This window comes from Myxine glutinosa, chromosome 7 (genome assembly GCF_964187855.1).
Source record: "Myxine glutinosa chromosome 7, kmMyxGlut1.1, whole genome shotgun sequence".
Taxonomy (NCBI): domain Eukaryota; kingdom Metazoa; phylum Chordata; class Myxini; order Myxiniformes; family Myxinidae; genus Myxine; species Myxine glutinosa.
Window position 1 is genome coordinate 49,402,479 of NC_136267.1, and position 23,212 is coordinate 49,425,690.

Consider the following 23,212-nt stretch of genomic DNA (forward strand, 5'->3'; position numbering starts at 1 on the left):
GAGTTTGTTCCAGAGGTGGGAGAAAAGAGGAATGAAGGAGTGAAGGTGAGCAGAAAGTCTTGATTTTGGCAGTTTAACCATAAGAGGGTTGCAGGCAGATCTTGTGCGACCTGTAGGAATATTTGGGGGACAGAGCCCAGAGAGGGCTGGGGGGGCAAGGCCAGAGAGGAGTCGGCAGAAGGCAGAAAGACCACCAACCTGCCTGCGGTGAGTGAGTGAAAGGCCCTTGGAGTTAGCTTCATCACGGGAGATTCCAATGATTCTGAACGCTTTGGTTTCAACAGCGTGAAGTCGGGCTAGGTGTGAGGCAGGAGCTCCAGACCAGAGGGGAGAGCAGTATTCCATAGATTGCAGACCCTCTTCTAGGACCTATTGGGTTTTGTCCTTTGGATCCTCTGGCTCTTTTTAGGTCTTCATGGTCTTGGGTTTTCAGTGTATTTTGGGGCTTTGGTTCCTTTTGGTCTTTTGGGTGTTAAGGTGAGGCCTTTAAGTGTTCATGGGGTCTTTTGGTTCCTCTGCGTCTTGTGGCTCCTCTGCGTCTTGTGGCTCTTCTGGGTCTTTAAAGGGTTGCAGGCAGATCTCGTGAAAGATGTAGATGAGCAATCGAAATAATAACAAGAACGAGGTTCTTTTGGTTCCTCTTATTTTTTTGGGTATTTGAAGTCTTTAAGGGTCTTCAGGGTCCTTTGGGTCTTCATGTTTTTAATGGGTCTCAGGGTTGTAAAGGTTCAAAAAGGTCTTAGGGATCACAAAGGGTCTTAGGGTTGTAAAGGATCCAATGTAATTAATAAACATACTGACTTTTTGTGCGGACAAACAAACAAACAGACCCAAATGCAATGCCCTCTCCTCTCCTCTCCTCTCACCCCTCTACCCTCTCCGCCCCCTTGCTCCCCCCAAATGCTCCACATAGGCCCTTTCTCTCCATTTCCCTGACTCATCTCCTCCAAACCTCTTCTCCAATCTCTTCCCAGTACTCTCACACTCCCTAGCTTCATTTCTCTCTCCTCTCAACCCTCATTGTACTGTAATTTTATTTTCACTTGAAATTTTCTCTACTATTCCCTCAAACCCACGCTCAAAACCCCAGTGCATACGTGATAAGTAGATGGCCCTTTATAAGATCGCTTTTCATGAATTCCATCGTGACGGAATCACCATGTGCACTCTAATTTTGAACATATAAGGTAATTATCTTGAATGCTAAGAAGAGCAGAGAGAATTCAATTATATGTATTGAACCAGAACTGTCACATGGCTACAGACGAGTACTACTCTCAGTGAGGCTTACACTGGAATCAGTTAACAAAATTTGTTACCCAGAATAGTCTTGTGACGGAATCACACTATGTGGACATGGTAAACAGACATGAGATTTGATATAAAAACTCTGCTCTGTTAGTGAACACAAGGTCTAGAAAAAAAAATTCGGACGTCAACAATAGTACTGCTTTCCTATCGCAGTCTTATTGGTAATGCAATGCAGAAACTGCAAACTATAGGTGGCAGACCAGGTAATGTGACGGAATCACACGTGGGTGACGATTTTCATGGAATTCATCTTTTACTCGAAGAGAGCTTCTGCAGCTTTATTACCCCTGCCAGAGAGTATTACATTTGGGTCCATTTATCTGTCTGTCTGTCTGTCCGCACATAATGTGTTAACAAAGGCCACAAACGCCACCTCGTGGTAGTCAATATTACACGTTATCTTTTCTCAACTGAGTACCTCAATAAAGTACAGTATGTACAATTAGAATGTGAGTGCATCTATGAAGTACGTACTGTTAGAACGTGCATACGTCTATAACGTACAGCATGTGAGTACGTCTATAAAATACATACGATCGTAACGTGAATCTATAGAGTAAAACCAAAAAGATATATTTGGCCGTTATATGAACATTGACCTTAATCATCAATGCAATGTCTACACAAACACACCACACAAAATAAGTCCTGACAAGTCTGCAATCTCCGCCACCGAAGGTGGATGGAGGTTATGTTTTCACCCCGTCTGTTTGTGAACAGGATATCTCAAAAAGTTGCGGACGGATTTAGAGGAAACTTGGTGGACAGGTTGGGTGTGCGACAAGGATCAATCACTTCGATTTTGATGAAGATCCCAATCCGGATATGAGAGTTTTTAGACTTTTGAAGTGATTCTTCACCATTGAGTGATAGGGCCAAAAACGATATATAGCATGATATCTCAAAATGTTTTGGACGACTTGCAACAAGACTTGGTGGATGAGTTGGTTAGGCGACAAGAACAAGCCAATTAGATTTTGGTTCGGGTCCGAATCCAGATCCGCCCAATCATTGAGATAGAAACTGTAATCTGTTCAGCCTGGTGGAGGCATGCTCTCTACCGAGTGCCGTTCTAGTTCCTAGTGTTATCAAGACCTCATGGGAAAGGTTTGTAAATATAGCACATGCTGATCAGACTCACAAGGAGTCGTTCTTGTCTTTTTACAGTTCATACATTGATAAATGATAAAGAAATTAGAAAATGAACAAATGAACACATTATAAGGAATTTGGACCTGTGGTCATGAACCCACCAAACAGGCCAATGAAAATACTGTGGTTAAATGCGGTATGAGTTTGGACAGTGCAACAGATGAGGACCCAAAGATCTTAAGTGTGCCACCTTAACCGTTAAGCCACCACCAGGCTTAACATGAAGGGTTTCCCAGACGGTCCTTTCGGAGAAAGATAAAGTGTGAGATTTGTCAGGATTGAAAGACATGTTCCACTTGTTTAACCAGTTTGTGATTTTATCCAGGTCTGAAGAGAGGGAAGAGGTTGCAGCCTACCTGTCTGAACAATGAGGGATGTAATGGCAGAGGGTGGAGTCATCAGTAAATAGAAAAATGGGATTTTTCAGAGAGTCAGAGAGATCATTGATGAAGATCAGCAATAGGACTGAACCCAGAACACTGCTTTGGGTCACTCAATTCTTGACTGGTAAAGGAAATAAGGTTGGCTCCAATGGTGAGAGAAAAGAGGAACAGATTCGTGGAGGTGAGCAGTGAGTTGGGATTTTGGAAGGTTAACAAGAAGACCTTGGAGGGAAAGAGCCAAGACAAGGCAGAGGGTGCAAGACCAAAAATGAGGGTGTGATTTATATGGCGGGAGGCCATTGCTACGGCAATATTCTCCAGCCCAGCAACTTAAATTACACAATGAGTTAAGAATGGTTGTTTTCATTCAATTCATCGTATAGAAAATCCCAGTCCTGGCAACACACGTGTTCCCGTGCTGTAGGCATTTCTTTACAACGATCGCATTCGCAACAGTCTAAGCCGTCGATGCCCATGTTCTCCTCCACAACGTCTCTATCACTGTCGCTTTGTTCTTACGAAGTTGATGCAGCTTGAACATTACACACGCACACACACACACACACACACACACACACACACACACACACACACACACTGCATTTGGGATGGCGCTTGTAAGGTGCAGGGCGCCGAAATTGTACCAGCGATAATTGGAGCCATGGGAATGATAAAAAAGAACCTTACAATATTATCTTAAAATACAGTTTTAAAAACTCAAGATCTGAAAACACATTCCTGGGAATATTACGACAAACGAACTGCAGTTGAAAGCTGTCCAGAGATCGGCGGTGATGATCCCCAAACGAGCCCTTAGAACAAAACTTTGAGACAAGAAAACTTTACAAACGGGTCCATGAATCATGATCCCATATTGAAACGGAGGTGGATAATTTGAGACCTGGGAGGACTCCATTTCACGTTCTAAAATCTGCATTTGGAGATACCAACCAATGACACAAACACACGCACACACACACATTTTTAGACCTTAAAAGGGTGTTGGCACTATGGCACTTCAAACAAACTACAATGACAACAAGAAAAAGAGCAATCAGAGATTGCAAACCCTCGCCAAGATGTATTTTCAGTGGTTTTTAAGGATTTTGTGTTAAAACAAATATGGTGGCCGAACCACGTGACCGATGACGTCATAAAAAAAAAATTCTAAACTAATTTATTCCTAGATTATGCTCAACAAATTTCATCTTGATCGGATGAAGTTTTGTACCTGTCGAATTATGACGTCATCATGGAGGCACCTATGACATCATCATTAACATCTTTTATTCCCCATGGAGAGTTCTTTATAATGAGCCAGGTCTCAATTTTTTCCATTCAGCGCTTTCGGAGATATGGAGGTGCAAATTTTTCGATTTTTCCAAGATGGCGGCCGAACCACGTGACCTATGACGTCAATTATCATAAAAAGATTCTTCAGGTGGAGTTGCCCCTATGGTGAAAATTTCCTGTCAATCGGACCAACGGTTGCAGAGAAAATCATATTTATTCTGTGCGGACAAACAAACAAACATGAAACATCAGTCAGAGACCGAGGACTTGCCGGAATGTACTCTTTTTTATCGGCCATTTCGGATCATTAAAAGTAAATAATGACCTCTGCCAAAGTTCAAACGATGTGGGTTTAATCTCTACATGAAATAATTCCACGTAGCTATTTGGGTGGTGTACAAGCTAACAGATCGCTGTCTCCATCGATCTTGCCAAGGCCGTAACACCTATCTGCTCAAAATCCTTTTAACTGTTGACTTGATAGTTTTTACAATGAAGGAAACACGTATTGGTAGTACATACGACATAGCGATTGTGAATGTGACAGCTCTGAGGCGTCTTTCGCTTCACATCGCAGTGACGGCTGCATGGTGGCAGTGACGGCTGCATGGCGACCAACATGGCGGCTGTAAGATTAAAATCTGGCTTCAAGCCCCCTGACCACCGAAAGCCTTCAACCAGACATATTAACACGATTCTCCCCCTTCATTCCCGTTCTTCAAAGCAAAGTGGTAAAAATTGTTGTGTCGCCATTATACGTATATTACTAGCAACGGTACCCGCCCTAAGGGCGGGGCTTCAATTGGGAGGCGCAAATGATTGGGTGACCATCGTTTTGGGTGACCTTGAGCTTGACCTTGGGCCTAAAGAGTTAAAAATTGGGCACAGTCTATTCCAGGGCAAGGCCGATGAAATCGTGTGTAAAGTATGGCGATTCTATGTGCAACGATGTAGACGTAGTACTGCGCACAGACAGACAGACAAACAGACAGACACACCAATCAACCAACATACTTGCCGGAATCTATTCCGGCAAGTAACAAACAAACAGACAAACAGACAAACAGACTCAAATGCAATACCCTCTCCTCAGGCGAGGGTAACAAGAAGAGTTGCCTTGGTCTTACAGTCTATTATACATGCAGGTGCACGTCACTCCATTCTCTCTCGGAAGGCATTTTGGATATGAGTGCACATGGACTGTGGTCATGTTTGAAGGAAGGCCCTCTATTGCTGCAATGTTGGACTTTCTGAGTTTCTGTTAACAAAACTTCGAATTTGTATTATTTTGAAACAAATAGACAGCCATCTTAACATCCTTTTCGATTAGAGTGATGTTGCATGTTTGAGCGCCCCCTGCGGGTGTATCTCACAATAGCAGTTTATATCGGAGAATGTACACTTTTGTCCATACAGTATTGAATTCTCTCTCTTTCCTCCTTTAAAGCTATCAGTTCAAACCCTCATTTGTACATATATATGTTACATACGGACAAGAGGTGATGGGGGTTTGGGAGGGGCTGAAGTTGGTGGATACATCTTGTATGTAATAAACTCAAGTTCAAATCGATCATGTTTCTGCTGAAGCACAGAGCTGACATATTCAGCACTATGTACTTAAATGGTTGAATATGTACCTCATATGATTGTTTCTGTAATATTTGGAATTGGCCTGCTTGATATTCCCTTCTAAATACATAGATCATGATGCTAGGTTAAAAAACTCATATGCTGTGTTGAGCTGTGCGTTAGTATTAGGGTTAGCACCCTGCTGGTTAGGGTTAGCACCCTGCTGGTTAGGGTTAGGCTTAGCCCTCTGTTGGTTAGGGTTGTTCAGGTTAGGGTTGGCACTCACATTGCGCCCACATTGTGCGGACAAACCCCACCAAGTCGAGGGCCACGTGGTCAGGAGAACCTCGTCACTTCTGGTCACACTGTGCCTATCGGCCGGCCTCGAAAACCGAAATTGTGTCGGTTACCGATCCTAACCAGTAGGTTAGGGTTAGGCTTAGCCCTCTGTTGGTTAGGGTTAGGGTTGTTAGGGTTAGCGTTAGCAACCTGTTGGTTAGGGTTAGGCTTATCCCTCTGTTGGTTAGGGTTAGGGTTGTTAGGGTTAGGGTTAGCATCCTGCTGGTTAGGGTTAGGCTTATCCTTCTGTTGGTTAGGGTTAGGGTTGTTAGGGTTAAGTTTAGCACTCTGCTGGTTAGGGTTAGGCTTATCCCTTTGTTGGTTAGGGTTCGAGTTGGGGTTAGCCCGACCCGGTTAGGGTTATCCCCCTGTTGGTTAGGGTTAGGGTTGTTAGGGTTAAGTTTAGCACTCTGCTGGTTAGGGTTAGGCTTATCCCTTTGTTGGTTAGGGTTCGAGTTGGGGTTAGCCCGACCCGGTTAGGGTTATCCCCCTGTTGGTTAGGGTTAGGGTTGTTAGGGTTAGGTTTAGCACTCTGCTGGTTAGGGTTAGGCTGATCCCTCTGTTGGTTAGGGTTAGGGTTAGGGTTAGGGTTAGGGTTAGCACTCTGCTGGTTAGAGTTAGGCTTTTTTTTTCTTTTGCTTTTTTTTTTGTATACTGAATCGAGGCTCGTGAAAGAGCTAAAGAGCTCTTTGTTGTTGGTTAGGTAACAAAGAGCTGGTAACCCTTTGTTGGTTAGGTTTCGGGTTGGGGTTAGCCTGACCCGGTTAGGGTTATTGGTGTCGACGACAGCTCGCCTACTCTTCGGGAAGGACATGGTAGGATCTTTAATGTCCACCAACCTATGGTGGTAAACGGGACACCAGTTTAACGTCCATCTGAGGAACGGCACACACATTGATGAAATACCCGACCTGTAAGACAACAGGATGCAAGTTTGTAGTTCGGCCAACATTGAAACCCAGGCTAGATGGCTCAGAGGCAAGTGTGCATACGTCAAGGCCAACCTGACAGGCCCTTGTTATTCCAATATGGAATTGTACAGTCAAAGCACATGGGTAGACCTAACTGTAAGTTTTGTCCAACAGAAGCTCAGGTTTGAAATTTTGGTTACGGGCTCTCCGAGGACTAATATAATATATATAATATATATATATATTTATTTATTTATTTTAATATGTATGTGCATTCTATGTACTCAATCGAAACGCCTGTAAATCATGCTAATTTGCACTTCATTTCATTCTTCAGGTCGGAGTGCCACGGGTGAGAAGATCACTGTCCACATATCGACAAACTGACTGTGGAAAGAGTGAGTTGACGTGGATTTCATCAAAGACCGAAAGGGGCGACGAAAGGCAGCACAATGTTGAGCGTGGAACAACAATTCCATCAAAGCTCGCTGAAAGAATTCAGCAATGCTATTGGTGAGAATGACACGGCCATGCGGCGTCAACCACCCGCAACAATGGCAAAGCCACAACCCAACATCAACATATGATAGAGGATAGGCCGACGGCGGCATAACGCCAGAATGGTATCCGATGAGTTGTGGGTCCAGCTCCGGCTGAAGGCAGCAGTATTGTGGATTTATCGTGTAACTTCCTGGAATCTTAGGTCGTTTCACATTGCTGAAATAAAACCCAGCTGGTTTGCTAATGCCCCTCAGGGAGGCGGTAATCTGCCTAGTGCTTCGGAGGGTATACATGGTGCTAGGCCATACCTTCTGGTTCGGTCACAATTCCACAAGGGAGTGCTGGGATGGGTATTGAAAGGTGGGCAGTATCACCCACATCTTCACAACTGAATAGTGAAAATAATAATGATGGTGGCGATTTACCGTATTCTGCCTCACTCTTCCAGCCTCAAGCCTTTTGGTGAACTCGGATTCAAACATCTATGACATCGGTCCACAGAGCACATACAAGTACGTAATCCATAATAAGCATCATATATGCCCTGCGTGTACCCATGGCTTTTCCGCTTTCTGTTTGTACACGATATGTAGATGACTCTTTTTATATACCCCGGGACTGACGGGATTGCCTAGAGGTTCGCACACTCTAAGCTATCCAGCCTGGGTTGGTAGACCTTAAAGAGACCACGGTGTCCTTCGCGAAGAGTAGGCGAGCTATTGCCGGCACCATGAATAGATGCCAAATTCCTGCCATAACCAGTAGAGGGCACTGCAGCAGCGGCACAGCCACGTCCTCAGCCAATGATGCGACCCCGCTATTCGTGCTGCACACAAACGAAGAACGTACCCCGATAAACTGAAACAATACTGCATCGAACATGTTGCATGAACGGTTTTATTTCGATGGGAAAGGAAGAAACTTCTCTGAGACGATTGTTAAATTATGTTTTTGTTCACCACTTGCTGACATTGCACACTCCTTGCTTCAAGCTTTTCAATTAGATGCGGAGACAAACATGGTTCAAGTAAGAAGTTTTGCTTGAGATCTAAACTTCCTTGAAGGACCATTGATATTTAATTTTATTAATTTATTGGTGTTTTTTTTGTGTTTTTGTGTATATCACACACACACACACACACACACACACACACACACTGTTTTTACACACAGACACACATATACCTTCTCACACACACACACACAGACACACACACACCTTCACACACACACACACACACACACACACACACACACACACACACACACACACATACAAACACATTCACACACACACACACACACACACACATTCACATTCACACATATGCACATTTACACACATACATACACATACACACACACACACACACACACAAACACACACACAAACACACCTTCTCACACACACACACACACACACGCACATCCACACACACGCATACACATTCACACACGTACACACACACACACACACACACACACACACACACACACACACACACACACACACACACACCTGCACATCCACACACACGCATTCACATTCACACACGCACACACACACACACACACACACAAACATTCACACACACACACACACACAAACATTCACACATACACACACGCACACACACACACACACACACACACAAACACACACACAAACACACATGCACATGCACATTCACACACACACGCAGACACACATATACCTTCTCACACACACACACACACGCACACACACACACACACACACACACAGACGTACACACAGACATACACACACACACACACACACACACACACACACGTCACGTTTTAGGCTATTCCACTTTATGAAGCATTTTGAGTCTTCTTCCACTAAAACTAAAAGTGTTAATTGTGTAAATGTCAAATTCCTAAGGAAACTCGAGTAAGTCATTGTAAACCAGCATTGAACTCTTTGCTTCGGATTAAGTTCCTGGACCGGGCAGGTACCGCGTGTACTAATCTATAGTTCCTCCCACACGCGGGTTGGCAGGAAGAGTTGTCTGTTTTTTAACTTGTTTGCTGGACCCATTCATTACGTGTCCCATTGGCGGTCATCCAAGTTTCGAACAATGTGGTTTCGTACGTTTCTACACGGGTCAATAAACGGCAGAATAATTTAATTATCCTCCTTTGTTTGCCTTTTCCATTTTAAAATCTGTTCAGGACACCATCATCTTTTAGTTTTATTTCCTTTTCTTTCGTGGAATCCAATCGCACACCCTCCTTCCAAAGATACTTTTTTCTGGGTGTTTCCTGTGTGACGTAGGGCAGGAAAGGGCGGGGCTCTTGTACTTTCAGAAGAGACTTCTCTTAAGGATGCACTTGTTTATTACAGAGCAATGGCACCAGTTTGAATGTGCCTCGCGAACCAAACTGTAAATAAACACCGGAAAATGCACGACACTACACTGCCATTCACCTTATCCATAGTCACAAAGCTCTGCCTGCTAAACCTTTATTATTTGTGTGTGTGTGTGCGTGTGTATATATATATATATTTTTAAAATATATATATTCATTTATTTATACATATATTAATTTATATATCTATTTATATATATTCATTTATTTTTATTTTTATTTATATATATATATTTATATATATATTCATTTATTTATATAGATATATTTATTTATATATCTATTTATATATATTCATTTATTTATATATATATTTATATATATATTCATTTATTTATATATATATTTATTTTTTATTTTTTATATTCATTTGTTTATTTATATATATATATTCATTTATTTATATATATATTTATATATATTCATTTATTTATATATATATTTATATATATATTCATTTGTTTATTTATATATATATATATATAAATTTAGTTATGTGTCTGTATGTAACTCACTGTGTTTGGTAAGATTCTCATCAATTGCTCTTCCACCTTTCAGGTTTGACATCCACCGCAGCAACAGCAACATTGTAAGGAGGGAGCGGGATGGGTGATTACTCATTTAAACATTGAAATAAACAAGCAATATCTCAAGGGAGAAACAAAAGCAGAATAATGACAGATGTTCTGGGATCAATTGAAACTGAAAGCCTATGTGGAATGGGGAACAGGACAGTAGGGAGGTTTGGGATTGGGTATATAGGGGAGCGACCCCCACGTCATCCCAAGAAAACACAACCATAAACCCAAACCTAAAACATAACATTATGCGAGAGATAGAATACACAAAGACGCTAGAGAGAGGGAGGGAGAAAGAGAGGGGGAGAAGCGAAAGCAGAAGTTGAATTGAGGAACAAACATTTAATAAATAATTGAGACCTTTTTCCTCTTTAACGAAACCTTGTCCCCACAGTCGGCTGAAACTGAACTCACACTCGACCTGATCGAGCAGTTCATCGAGCGAGATCTCGAGACCATGGGTGAGTCGAAGTGGGATCTTTCTTATTCTGGGGACACTCATACACATGTCTGTCTGTGCGGTGTCTGTGTTACTCAAGAAACGAGTTAAAAGAACGTGCGGTGGGGAAATATCCCGAGTGTGACGAGACGCGGCCGTTGTTTGATCGCAATTTGTGTGCTTCGTGTACTTGTTCGCCTCTGGACCTCGACGCCTCCATGCTCGTATAAAATGTGTTCCTTTTCATCGGCCGTGGCGGAGACCCCTAAATGGACTTTTGGTTTGCCGATGACGTCACAAACTCCTAAACGTCACTCTCATTAGTGACTTGTCGATCGAGTAACACGTGTCCTAACTTGCGTTCGCTTCCTTGAATGTCACCTTTACACTTCCCTCCGGATGAGTTTCAATGCTTGTGCTCTTTATCTGGTTCTTGATTCATCTTTTGTAACTCTGCGTAAGCAAAATGCAACCCGAACTCCGGGGTACAGTTTCTTTAATAGTGTTCGGTTTTTATTTCTCTTTCCTCTAACTCCCGTCTAACTTCTAACTTCTCTAACTTCGTCTAACTAACGTCTAACTTCGTCTAACTTCGTCTAGAAGCATCTAACTTCTCTCTCGTACCTGAAGAAGGTAAAACATTATCAAGCCGAGTCGAGTCGAATAAGTTAATTCAACACTGGATGTTGTTTTTCCGGCTTTGTGGGTAGTGATCTGTGATTCACCGATTGTATGACAGATATTTCCTCTTTTGCTCTGTCTCAACATCTCATTTTCTCTGTGACACACAGCTTCCTCTACAGATGACAACTAAATGATGGGATTCTGGGTAATTTGGAACCAAGATAGTCCTTTTGCACTTTCCTTCAACATGATCTCCCCCCTCCGAAGGGTCACACCTGCAGTGCACCAGAATGAGGTTTCCTGGCCTCGCATGTTGCTGTTGACCTTTTGGAACTGGGGTTAAAGTCCTCAGGGATGGTCTTTCTGTATCCTGTGGGTGACCTGTTCAGATTCTGATCTTTAATGAGATTACTGTAAATTTATACACTGCATTATCTAGGGTAGACTGAAGGACTAGTCTTTCTGGGGAAGGCTAGAGTTTCGATCTGTGTTGTCAGACAGGTAGTAGAACAAGCGTTCTGAGTATTGCGCTGCAATACATGACCCCTACCGGCAGTCTGTCGTCCGGAAAACTGTTGGGGAAATTCCCAAAGTTCAAAGTGCCATAACTTTGTCAAAAATGATCGAAACGTCGTGAAGTTCGAACTTCATGAGGAAACCATGTACCAAGTTTGAAATCATTAGCATTAAGAGTTTAGGAAAAAAAGTCCGGAAAACTGTTCTTTGCGTGACGGACTGATGGACTGACGGACTGAGAGACGGAGGGACGGAGTGCAAACCTATAGTCCCCTCCGGTGTACACCGGTAGGAGACTAATAAATAGACGGAATCAACAAGACGTTGATTGAGGTATGCCAAGCAGTCCTCTTTCCTCCCACGACGGTTGGAATACCTCAATCAACTTCCTGTTGAGTTAATCCGATAGTCTGTGCTTATGTGATTCAACTGGTTGTAGGGCTTGCAGGATGACCTAGAGGTACATGCGCTCAACTGCTAAACTGTGTAGCCTTGGTTTGAGTCTTGGCCCACCTATAAAGTGTCATCCTGCGCTATCACAGATATGGTGATTCATCAATGTGTGGGCCGTCCCTCGGATGGACGTTAAACTGGCGTCCCGTCTGCCACCATTACTTGGTGGATGTTAAAGATCCCACTGTGGCCTTCATGATGAGTAAGAAAGCTATCGCCGGCGACATGGCCAAATTACAGAGTGCTGCACCTTCTGTCTACCGAGCATCCTGTGTCGGAGTGACGACCCAAGATTGTTACCCTAACCAAAGAAACTGCTTCAGCATAACCGCCGCTCTGTATGGAGCATGGTGGACAAGACGAGATGCATTGTGCAATTGAGACGAGTAATTGCTGGTTTAATTTACTCAGCTCTGAGTTTGTCCTCAATTTGTCTGTGCAGGTGATGAGAGGAGAGGTGGAGTGATTGTGGACAATCCGGCTCTTCTGGCAACTATTCGAGAGTCCAACCCCACCTTGTGTGGTAAAAATGAGGTAAGGGGACAATTACGTGGGCTTTGCGTGGAGTTGGTATATTATTGTTAAACTGCCATTTTTTTTCTCCCAATCTGTCTGATACTCCAAGCATGACAATCTCGATGTAATTCCAAATGTTCTTATCAATCTTTAGTGAATATGATATCCAGTTATTATTAAAATCAAAATCTCTCAGGAAGGGAAAAATGGAAGCTTGTGGGCTTGAAGAAGGGCTTGAAGAGGGCTTGAAGGTGGGCTTGAAGAGGATTCATGTCACGAGGGCAGAAAGGATCATGGCTTTGGATGGGGGACGATCTGACATGGTGGTGATCAGCTATGTTGAAGACCTGGAGGGAATAATGAGTATGGAGAGAATGAGGAAGTTGATCCAACGGGAAGGAAAAGAGGAACAACTGAAAGGAGTTTCCACTGTCGGTGCACTGATGCTTGAACACGCAGGTCTGACACAAGGCAATTGGCCAACTTGAACATCGAGTTTCACGCATGAAGTTTCACTTGAATATCGAGTTTCACGCTTCTGCTGTCCTCATTTCAAAAATGTCTCCACAAAATGACTTCTTTAAAGATGTTTGGTAGACAACAGTATAAAATATTCCTCATATCTCCATGTTCGTTCTACGCTCGGTGAAGATGTCCAACTGCTGTCATAACTCTATAATGCCCTGCAGATTATGTGTTATTACAACTTTCCCAAGTGGGCTGGCAGGATGGCCTAGAGCAGTGGTTCTTAACCGTTTTAAAGGTGCCGGACCCTAACGAAACCCACCGAACACTCGTGGAACCCCTCAAATGCAACCCGGTCACTTTATTGACCAAAAAATAAAGAAGAATTGCATCTTAATGCGTTTTCTGTTCTTCTTTTCGGGAGGCGATCTGGGAAATGCGTGGTTTTGTTTTGGCAAGGGCCACCCTCAAATCATTTTCGCATGCAAGCCTGCTCCTTTTCTTTGTTTTAATGTCCACCAGTTTCGAAAACGCATGCTCGCAGAGATACGTTATAACGAACGGCGTGAGGATCTCAAGGGCAATTTTAGTGATGTGAGGATACCTTTCCATTTGGCGGCACCAAAACGTTGAGAGCGTTGTTGTGCCGAAGAGTTGTTGTTGAGTCTGGCTCTGATGAAGTTCGATGAGGTCGTCGAGGTATTGGTCGTTGACATCTGCCGTTGCAACGTCGAAAGTAAACGGCTGCTGCACCCATGCTGGGTATTGCTCTTGGTCGGGGAAGTAGCCGTCGAATGACTTTCCCAGCTCATCCAAGTGCGTGGCAATCACTTGCTTCAGCTCCCCCGGTACAGCAGTGCCTCCAACTTCAGACTCATCTTCGATCCCGCTCACGCACTCGTCCAGTTCACGAAGTTGTCGTTCTCTGTTCGCCGCCTCCACAACGGTAACTTCTTTCGGAAAGTGCTCAGCTTTTCTTCAGATTCGATGACGTTCACTCCACCGCCCTGAATCTGGCAATTGAGATGATTGAGTGCGTCGTAGATGTCAGCCAAGTACGCCAAGGCGAGGATGAACTCTGACTCTTGGAAGTGCGTTGCATGGCAATGCTGGTGTTCTCGCAAAAACAGGGCTAATTCTACACGCAGGGCAAAAACACGGCTCACTACCTTCCCTCATGATAACCATCGAACGTTAGAGTGGTAGAGAAGGACTTCGAATTCAGAGCCGATTTCATTGCACAGCTCTTTGAAGATGCGATGATTCAGAGCACGGCTTCACACGTAATTCACAGTTTCAACGACGATTTTCAGAACATTGGCCAGTTTTGGAGGCAGGGTTTTGATGCCAGCGCGTGTCTGTGCAGGACGCAGTGCGTGACGATGATGTGTGGTGCATCGGCCTTCACTAGCGGTCCAAAACCGGAGTTGCATCCCAGCATGGCTGCAGCTTCGTCCGAGCAAACTGCAGACACCATGTTCCACGAGAGGCCGTTGCTTCTGAAGAAGTCGTCCACAAGCTTCTTCACGTCAGCTGCCTTTGTCGTTGTTGTGAGAGGCTTGCAGAACAGAAAGTCTTCCTGGATCTCGTCTCCTTTGACATAACGCACAAATAAGATGAGCTGGCTCAAATTCAAAACGTCGGTGGTCTCGTCGAGCTGTCTCACTGCGTACTCACCTCCAAGCTGTCTAGCCTGGGTTTGGATCTCGTGTTGCCGTCCCTCAGATAGACGTTAAACTGGGCGTCCCATCTGTTAGCATTAGTCGGTGGACGTTAAAGATCCCACAGTGTCCTCTGCGAAGTGTAGGCGAGCTATCGCTGCCACCATGAACAAATTCCAAATTCCTGCAGATGATACAGCCATGCCCTCAGCCAATGATGCTATCCACAGCCATGAGCTGCATTCGAAAGAAGAAGAAGAAAAACATGCTTCCATAGAACACCTTTGTTCACTCAGTCTTTGTAACACAATTACACAAACAACTGTGGTTTCTTTTATAAAAACAAATGCATGCTCAGGACTCATATTTCAGCGACAGACACCATCATCAGTGCACTTTGTTTTTGAGAGTAATAATGCATGCAATGTGGGCTATTTACGTCATTTCCTGTTCTGAAAATGTGGTGAGAGAAACGGTTTGACCTCAGATGTCTTTTTCTTTTTAACAGATATCCCTACTGACCCTAACATCTGTGCCCCCACGGATTAACTTTGACGAAGAGGAAGAAGATGATGACAGTGACGTGCCCACACTGCAGATTTCTGACTCAGAGGGAGAAGAGAAGGAAGTGGAGGAATGTGTACCTGAAAGGGGTATTGTTGCTCCACGCAAAAGAGGTAGATATCAAATATTGGGGTTTTTTAACCAAGCTAAATTATATCATATACACTATATTATATTGCTACAGGAACTTTTGTACAATGCATAACCTATTTCATCTCAATGTACTTATATACTCCAGATCCTAGTGCTATTTATTTAATGTCAGTCTTCTGTTTCCCAAGTACCAGCCAAGTTTCTGCCCGAGTTTCATCGTTATTTTATCAAATACTTGCAGGAGTGCCCAGCGTTGCCCGGTGATGTTCTAATCCTGTTGGCATTTTGAAGAAATCTATTTCTTTTTTTTCTATTTTTTTGTGGGGCCTAAAACACTTCCTTTCACCCACTAAGGAAATTATTACACACACACATACACACACATATTAGGGATCATTTTATATTAACTTTCACATAGCTACAAAGGCTCAGGCCTCCAGATCCAAGGGGATAAAGTGATTTTTTTTTTAATCCCCAAAATAATCCCCCCCCCCCCCCCCCCAAAAAAAAATCAAAAATCGTTTTTGCCTAAAACACTCCCCGGCACTCACTGATTAATTTCTGAAAGTTTGATGAAGATCTATTCAGCCATCTGAGAAAAATGGCGACACACAGACACACAGACTCACACACACACGGCTTTTTTATGGTATAGACAACATCTAACCTCAAGTCTCTCTCTCTCACCTCCGCCACCCACCTCCAGTCCCCAGATCAAACAAAACTCGACTATACCAGTTTCTGCTTCAGATTCTACAGGACCAGAAGATGGCACACTGTGTATGGTGGGTCGACCGCTCCAAGGGGATCTTTCAGTTCAGCTCACGGAACAAAGAAGAGCTGGCGAGGACTTGGGGCCAGCGTAAAGGAAACCGTAAACCGATGACCTATCAAAAGCTGGCCCGTGCGCTACGGAATTACGAGCAAACGGGGGAGATCATTAAGGTGAAGAAGAAGCTGATGTACCAGTTTGGATCACAAATGATGAGGCTTCTCTGAGAGAGGCTATTTGCTCGTGCCAACAGGGAGGAATCTTTGATCAGAAGTTTTTGCCCCTTCTTGGGGAGAACTGTGACTTTGACAGACTGGCATAAATTGCTATTGGACATTTCACTCGCATATATTCCTAACACTGTCTTTTCCTGGCACCTACCTCCTGGGATATGGCTGCATGATCCCACAATGATGGACATGTATGATAGGGAAATGGCCATTTGTGATTGAATTAACTTCTTTAGTCCTTAGTTTATCTTGTTTACCATCCGCAGACTCGAATGTTCGTGATTCTCGCTGAAAGTAAAATAATGGAGAGAGAAGCTTGTAAATAAACCTTTTTTTACGATATGTACTGTATGTCTGTTTCCTTCTTATTTACATACACTAAAGTGTGTACCTTTTGTTTCATTGTTCCACTGGGTATGGCAAGCTGTAAATATGAAGGTAAAATCATTGAATGCATATACATAGTAGAATAAGCATTTTAATGAGGGACTGCCTACATAAAATGTACTAAAAATGGATGAGGTGTGTGTGTGTGTGTGTGTGTGTGTGAGGCATGTTTTTTGTGGAGTTCTACTGGAGCTTTCTAATGTGGAATGTGTGGAATAATCGTCCAGTTTTCTTGAGTTGATTAGGATAATTAACTGCAATGAATCCAGAAGAATTCCAATGTTTCTATACGCGTGCCATGTTAAGGTGTATATAGCAGTTGAATAGGTCATTCCATGGCATGGCATTCCAATTACAAAATAAATAAAAAAACAACGATAACATTGTAACAAAGCATATATTAATTAATACTAATAATATTAACAATAATAATATTAGTATTATTTGGCAACAATAATAATGATGTATAACTCCTGCCCAGGCCCAAGCACATCTGGGCTTGGTGAAAGGTAAACTAATGTTTAAGCACTACAGCAGGTAGGTATGCTACAAGACCGCGAAGACCAATGAAAATTTGGTCCAAAAAGCCCACAAGCGTAATAAAAGAAGCAGCTTTGGGGATTCCAAATTGAACTCTTATTTGGTCAAAAGTAAGTTGGGATAGGAAACCGTCCCTCCGATAATCCAGATGTGTGACCGTGTGGAAATTTCTTGCATATCCAAAGTCGAGGCTCATGGAGGAGCTGAAACGTAGAATGGATCAGGACGTAACAGGACAAAAAGAACTAGAAAGAGCAATCAGAAATTGCAGACCCTCGCCAGGATGTGTTTTCAGTGGTTTTTAAGGCTGTTATGTTAAAACAAATATGGCGTCCGAACCACGTGACCGATGACGGCATCATTATTTTATTTTTTTCTCCACCAATTTATCCCTAGATGTTCAAAAAATTTAATCTTGATCGGATGAAGTTTTGTACTTGTCGAATTATGACGTCATACTGGAGGCACCTATGACATCATCATTAACATTGTCGTGTGACTACCCTGTGTGGTGAACACCGCAGGGTGACACAGATGACCAAATGAGCTTAACACTCCGAGGCGTTCAGTCAAAATATAGCGGACAATACGCGTGGGGGGAAGAGACCGAAAAGCGCTTACCTTCACGGATTCCACCGGCAGTGACAAACAAACAGACAAACAAACAGACAAACAGACAGACAGAACCACAAACACAACCGACCAATATACTTGAAAAATCTTCGATTTTGCAAGTAACAAACGCACTCAAATGCAATACCCTCTCCTCAGGTGAGGGTAACAAGAGAAAGAGAGGGGGAAACACACCAACAGTGGGGTTGTGGGACAAAATAGAGGGACATTTGGACAAATAATATATGTGGGGAAGAATGAGGGGTAAGATTTATTGTTGAGGGGTAAGAGTGATAAGGTTGATGAGAGGTCAGGTTAAGGTTTAATGTTGATTGAGGACACAAGGGCTGGACAAGATTAATTCAGAAGCAAAATCTCTCAGGAAGGGAAAAAATGGAAGCTTGTGAAGAGGTGGGCTTGGAGAGGATTCATGTCATGACGATCTGAGATGGTGGTGATCAGCTATGTTGAAGACCTGGAGGGAATAATGAGTTTGAAGAGAATGAGGAAGTTGATCCAACGGGAACGAAAAGAGGAACAACTGAAAGGAGTTTCCATTTCTTCGGTCTATTCAAGTCAACGTACCATCAACACTTACAACGAATGACGGATTGAGACTAAAAATCGGCCCAAATTACATCGGTCCAGTTGCAAATAAACCATGCCATCTACTTCCTATAAAAAAAAACCACCTGAAGAGGTTTAGCCACTCAAACTTTTGGGTCTCACTGTCAGCCATGATCTTTCTTGGGCAGACCATATTTCCAAAATGGCCTCCAAAGCCAGCCAGTGACTGGGCATTATTCGTCGTGCAAGGTCTTTCCTCGGCCAGTCTGAACTGTTGACAACCTACAAGGCTTTCATTTGCAGTTTGGTGGAGTACTGCTCTCCCCTTTGGGCTGGCACTCTTGCCGCACACCATGATGCTTGATGCTGTGGAAAGTAAGATCCTCATAATCATTGGGATCTCCTGTCATGAAGCTGAGTGTCAAGGCGTGTTACTTTCGCATCACAGGCAGGTTGCTGGCCTCTCTGTATTCGACCGCCTCCTTTTTGGTCTTGCACCCTCTGCCTTTCTTGGCTTTGTCCTTTCCAGATTTCTGTAGGACGCACATGGTCAGCCAGAAACCCTCTTCTGTTAAACTCCCCAAATCCAGGCTCATTGCTCACCTTCATTCATTCGTTCCTCTTCTCTCACCTGTGGAGCCAACTTCCATAGTCTCTTCAGTCCCATTATTCCCTCCAGGGCTTCAAGCCAGCTGGTCAACACTACCTCACGTCATCCCGCATTCTTACTCATGATCTCTTCTACCCAAATGACCCCATTCCCAAGCACTCCCTTTTTCCAGGTTATTGTCATAGTCCCCTTCTCCCTCACCGTGTTTTGTTTGTTAGTTGTCAGTTTGTTTGTTCCTTTTCTTGTCATCCCCACTTTCCCCTTGTTCTTCCTGATGTGTTTCATTCAGCTTGTGTGGGGCTTGTTCACCTCCATGTGTCCTTCTCCCCTTTCCCTGGGGCATGTGGCCACAGTTGGGCACAACAGGCAAGGGAATGAACAAACAGAAAAAAGAGGAGGGATAAAGAGAAAGGAAGGGACAAAAGGAAATAATCTGCAAGTGAAAGGATTGGGTTAGGTATGATTTATTGGAATAGAGGGGGAGAAAAGATCACAGATGGGGGATAACAGGAGATGGTGGTGAAACTCCTGCTTTAAGTCCTGGAGGGAAGGCGGTTTAAAAATGGGGAAAAATAGGAAGAGAAGAGTGTACGTGAGCAATAACACTGGATTTTGGGAGTTTACCCAGGAGTGTGGTACTGGAAGAACAAGGGTCTGTGTCTTCCAGGAGCTCGGGAGGGTTCGAGGGATGATCGAGCAGAGGAAGTTAAACCGGTTTTTTTGTGAACAAACCGGAATGTTTAAAAAATACCAGTTTTTGTGAACAAAAAATACCAGTTAACAATAAACAGTAAATACCAGAGTTTGCATCAAGTTTAACGTAAAAGAGAAAGCATCCACGTAAAAAAAATATTTAAAATTCAAATTCGAAACCCAACCCAAAATAGGAACGCTGCCTCACGTTCCAATGTTCTTATTGGGTTCATCGTGTTTGTGCCAACATTTACAGAGTTTTACAGTTTACATTTACATACAGTAAGGGTTTGTTTACTGTTTACATTTACATACAGTCAGGGTTAGTTTACTGTTTACATTTACATGCAGTCATGGTTAGTTAACAGTTTACATTTACATACAGTAAGGGTTTGTTTACTGTTTACATTTACATACAGTAAGGGTTTGTTTACTGTTTACATTTACATACAGTAAGGGTTTGTTTACTGTTTACATTTACATACATTCATGGTTAGTTAACAGTTTACATTTACATACTGTAAGGGTTTGTTTACTGTTTACATTTACATACAGTAAGGGTTTGTTTACTGTTTACATTTACATACAGTCAGGGTTTGTTTACATTTACATACAGTAAGGGTTTGTTTACTATTTACATTTACATACAGTCAGGGTTTGTTTACTGTTTACATTTACATACATTCATGGTTAGTTAACAGTTTACAGTTACATACAGTAACGGTTTGTTTACTGTTTACATTTACATACAGTAAGGATTTGTTTACTGTTTACATTTACATACAGTCAGGGTTTGTTTACTGTTTACATTTACATACATTCATGGTTAGTTAACAGTTTACATTTACATACAGTAAGGATTTGTTTACTGTTTACAGATACATGCAGTCATGGTTAGTTAACAGTTTACATTTACATACAGTCAGGGGTTGTTTACTGTTTACATTTACATACATTCATGGTTAGTTAACAGTTTACATTTACATACAGTAAGGGTTTGTTTACTGTTTACATTTACATACAGTCAGGGTTAGTTTACTGTTTACATTTACATGCAGTCATGGTTAGTTAACAGTTTACATTTACATGCAGTAAGGGTTTGTTTACTTTTTACATTTACATACAGTAAGGGTTTGTTTACTGTTTACATTTACATACAGTCAGGGTTTGTTTACTGTTTACATTTACATACATTCATGGTTAGTTAACAGTTTACATTTACATACAGTAAGGATTTGTTTACTGTTTACAGATACATGCAGTCATGGTTAGTTAACAGTTTACATTTACATACAGTAAGGGTTTGTTTACTGTTTACATTTACATACAGTCAGGGTTTGTTTACTGTTTACATTTACATACATTCATGGTTAGTTAACAGTTGACATTTACATACAGTAAGGGTTTGTTTACTGTTTACATTTACATACAGGCAGGGTTAGTTTACTGTTTACATTTACATGCAGTCATGGTTAGTTAACAGTTTACATTTACATACAGTAAGGGTTTGTTTACTGTTACATTTACATACAGTAAGGGTTTGTTTACTGTTTACATTTACATACAGTCATGGTTTGTTTACTGTTTACATTTACATACAGTCATGGTTAGTTAACAGTTTACATTTACATACAGTAAGGGTATGTTTACTGTTTACATTTACATCCAGTAAGGGTTGTTTACTGTTTACATTTACATACAGTCATGGTTAGTTAACAGTTTACATTCACATACAGTAAGGGTTTATTTACTGTTTACATTTACATACAGTCAGGGTTTTTTACTGTTTACATTTACATACAGCCAGGGTTAGTTTACTGTTTACATTTACATATAGTCAGGGGTAGTTTACAGTTTATATATAGTCAGAGTTAGTTCACAGTTTACATTTACATACAGTCAGGGTTAGCTTACAGTTTACATATAGTCAGAGTTAGTTTACAGTTTACATTCACATGCAGTCATGGTTAGTTTACAGCTTACATTTACATAGAGTGAGGGTTAGTTTACAGTTTACATACAGTGAGGGTTCGTCGTTCACAAACAATGTAACAGGTAAAAAGATGTATTGCATGGTGTGACGCCTTTCATTCCTTTTTATGGAGGTCAGGGTTCATGAAAGAGCGAGTCGACAGAGGGTTGAAGTGGAACCCACAGACAATCTTGCAGAGAGCAACAAGGAGCACAGACATGGAGGGAAGGAGCGAAGGACAGACAAATGGAAACGCAGACAAGATGTGCTCAGAGTCAGCAGAGGACAGGAATTCAGATGAGAACTTGGTGCATGTAAACATGTACACTCACTCGTACATTAACAAAGAAAAGTTTGTTTTGAGGAGACATTAATTACCGATGGGCTGTCTGCAGTCTCGGTACCATTACCTACCCAACTATAAGCTGCCGTCCTGGTATTCTGTAGGCAGGGCTTTACACGAAAGGGCACGCCATCCATTTTGAATACACGTGTGCCAGCATTTGCTCCTGGACCTTGGTGGTGCCAACTGTGCCATGGTAAATATTCCAATGTGTCTCGCACGTTGTGTGGCCCAACCATGGTTAGATCCCAAATTGCTTCCCTGTATATCTCACCTTGTATATCTCTCAAGGCAATGGCAAACCACCTAGTGCATTCCTTGCAATGCCAATGCTTCTGCAGCAGCGATGCCATGTTAAAGATGTGGACTCTAAGTAATAACCCCATCATTCACCCCAATATTGTGCCCTTTAAATGCTCATTCCAAAGCCCCCCCCCCTATCCACATCCACCCCCATAACCCATCAAGGGCTTTTCGCAGAGGTGAACGTGTGGAGCAATGACGTCACAATGGGATTATAAAATTACCGGTTGTGCCATTCCCGCACTTGTATGCAAAGCAGGGGCAGGTTGTCATTCATCAAGCACAATTATGTTCCCTTTTGGGAGGGATTTGCACTCCCACGACAAATTCGTACAAACAGTGTCTAAGTGTTAGAAAGTCGCTCGGTTTGGAATCGATCACGAGTATGGCACCGTCGGTACTCCGCGATTATTATTATTAT

The 23,212-nt window shown here is 42.6% G+C and overlaps 1 protein-coding gene across 2 annotated transcripts in view; it reads left to right on the forward strand.

The window, feature by feature from the left end:
• Positions 1-17,106, forward strand: part of LOC137431214 (transcription factor PU.1) — a 22,822-nt gene extending 5,716 nt beyond the window's left edge. For both annotated transcript variants that reach the window (XM_068122287.2, XM_078781665.1), the window contains exons 2-8: positions 7,296-7,471; positions 7,908-7,971; positions 10,412-10,442; positions 10,826-10,892; positions 12,906-12,997; positions 15,614-15,782; positions 16,469-17,106. In XM_068122287.2, the coding sequence (XP_067978388.1) occupies positions 7,411-7,471; positions 7,908-7,971; positions 10,412-10,442; positions 10,826-10,892; positions 12,906-12,997; positions 15,614-15,782; positions 16,469-16,761 (777 nt within the window). In that variant the 5' untranslated portion in view covers positions 7,296-7,410 and the 3' untranslated portion in view covers positions 16,762-17,106. The remainder of the gene's footprint in view (positions 1-7,295; positions 7,472-7,907; positions 7,972-10,411; positions 10,443-10,825; positions 10,893-12,905; positions 12,998-15,613; positions 15,783-16,468) is intronic.
• Positions 17,107-23,212: the final 6,106 nt, after the last annotated feature.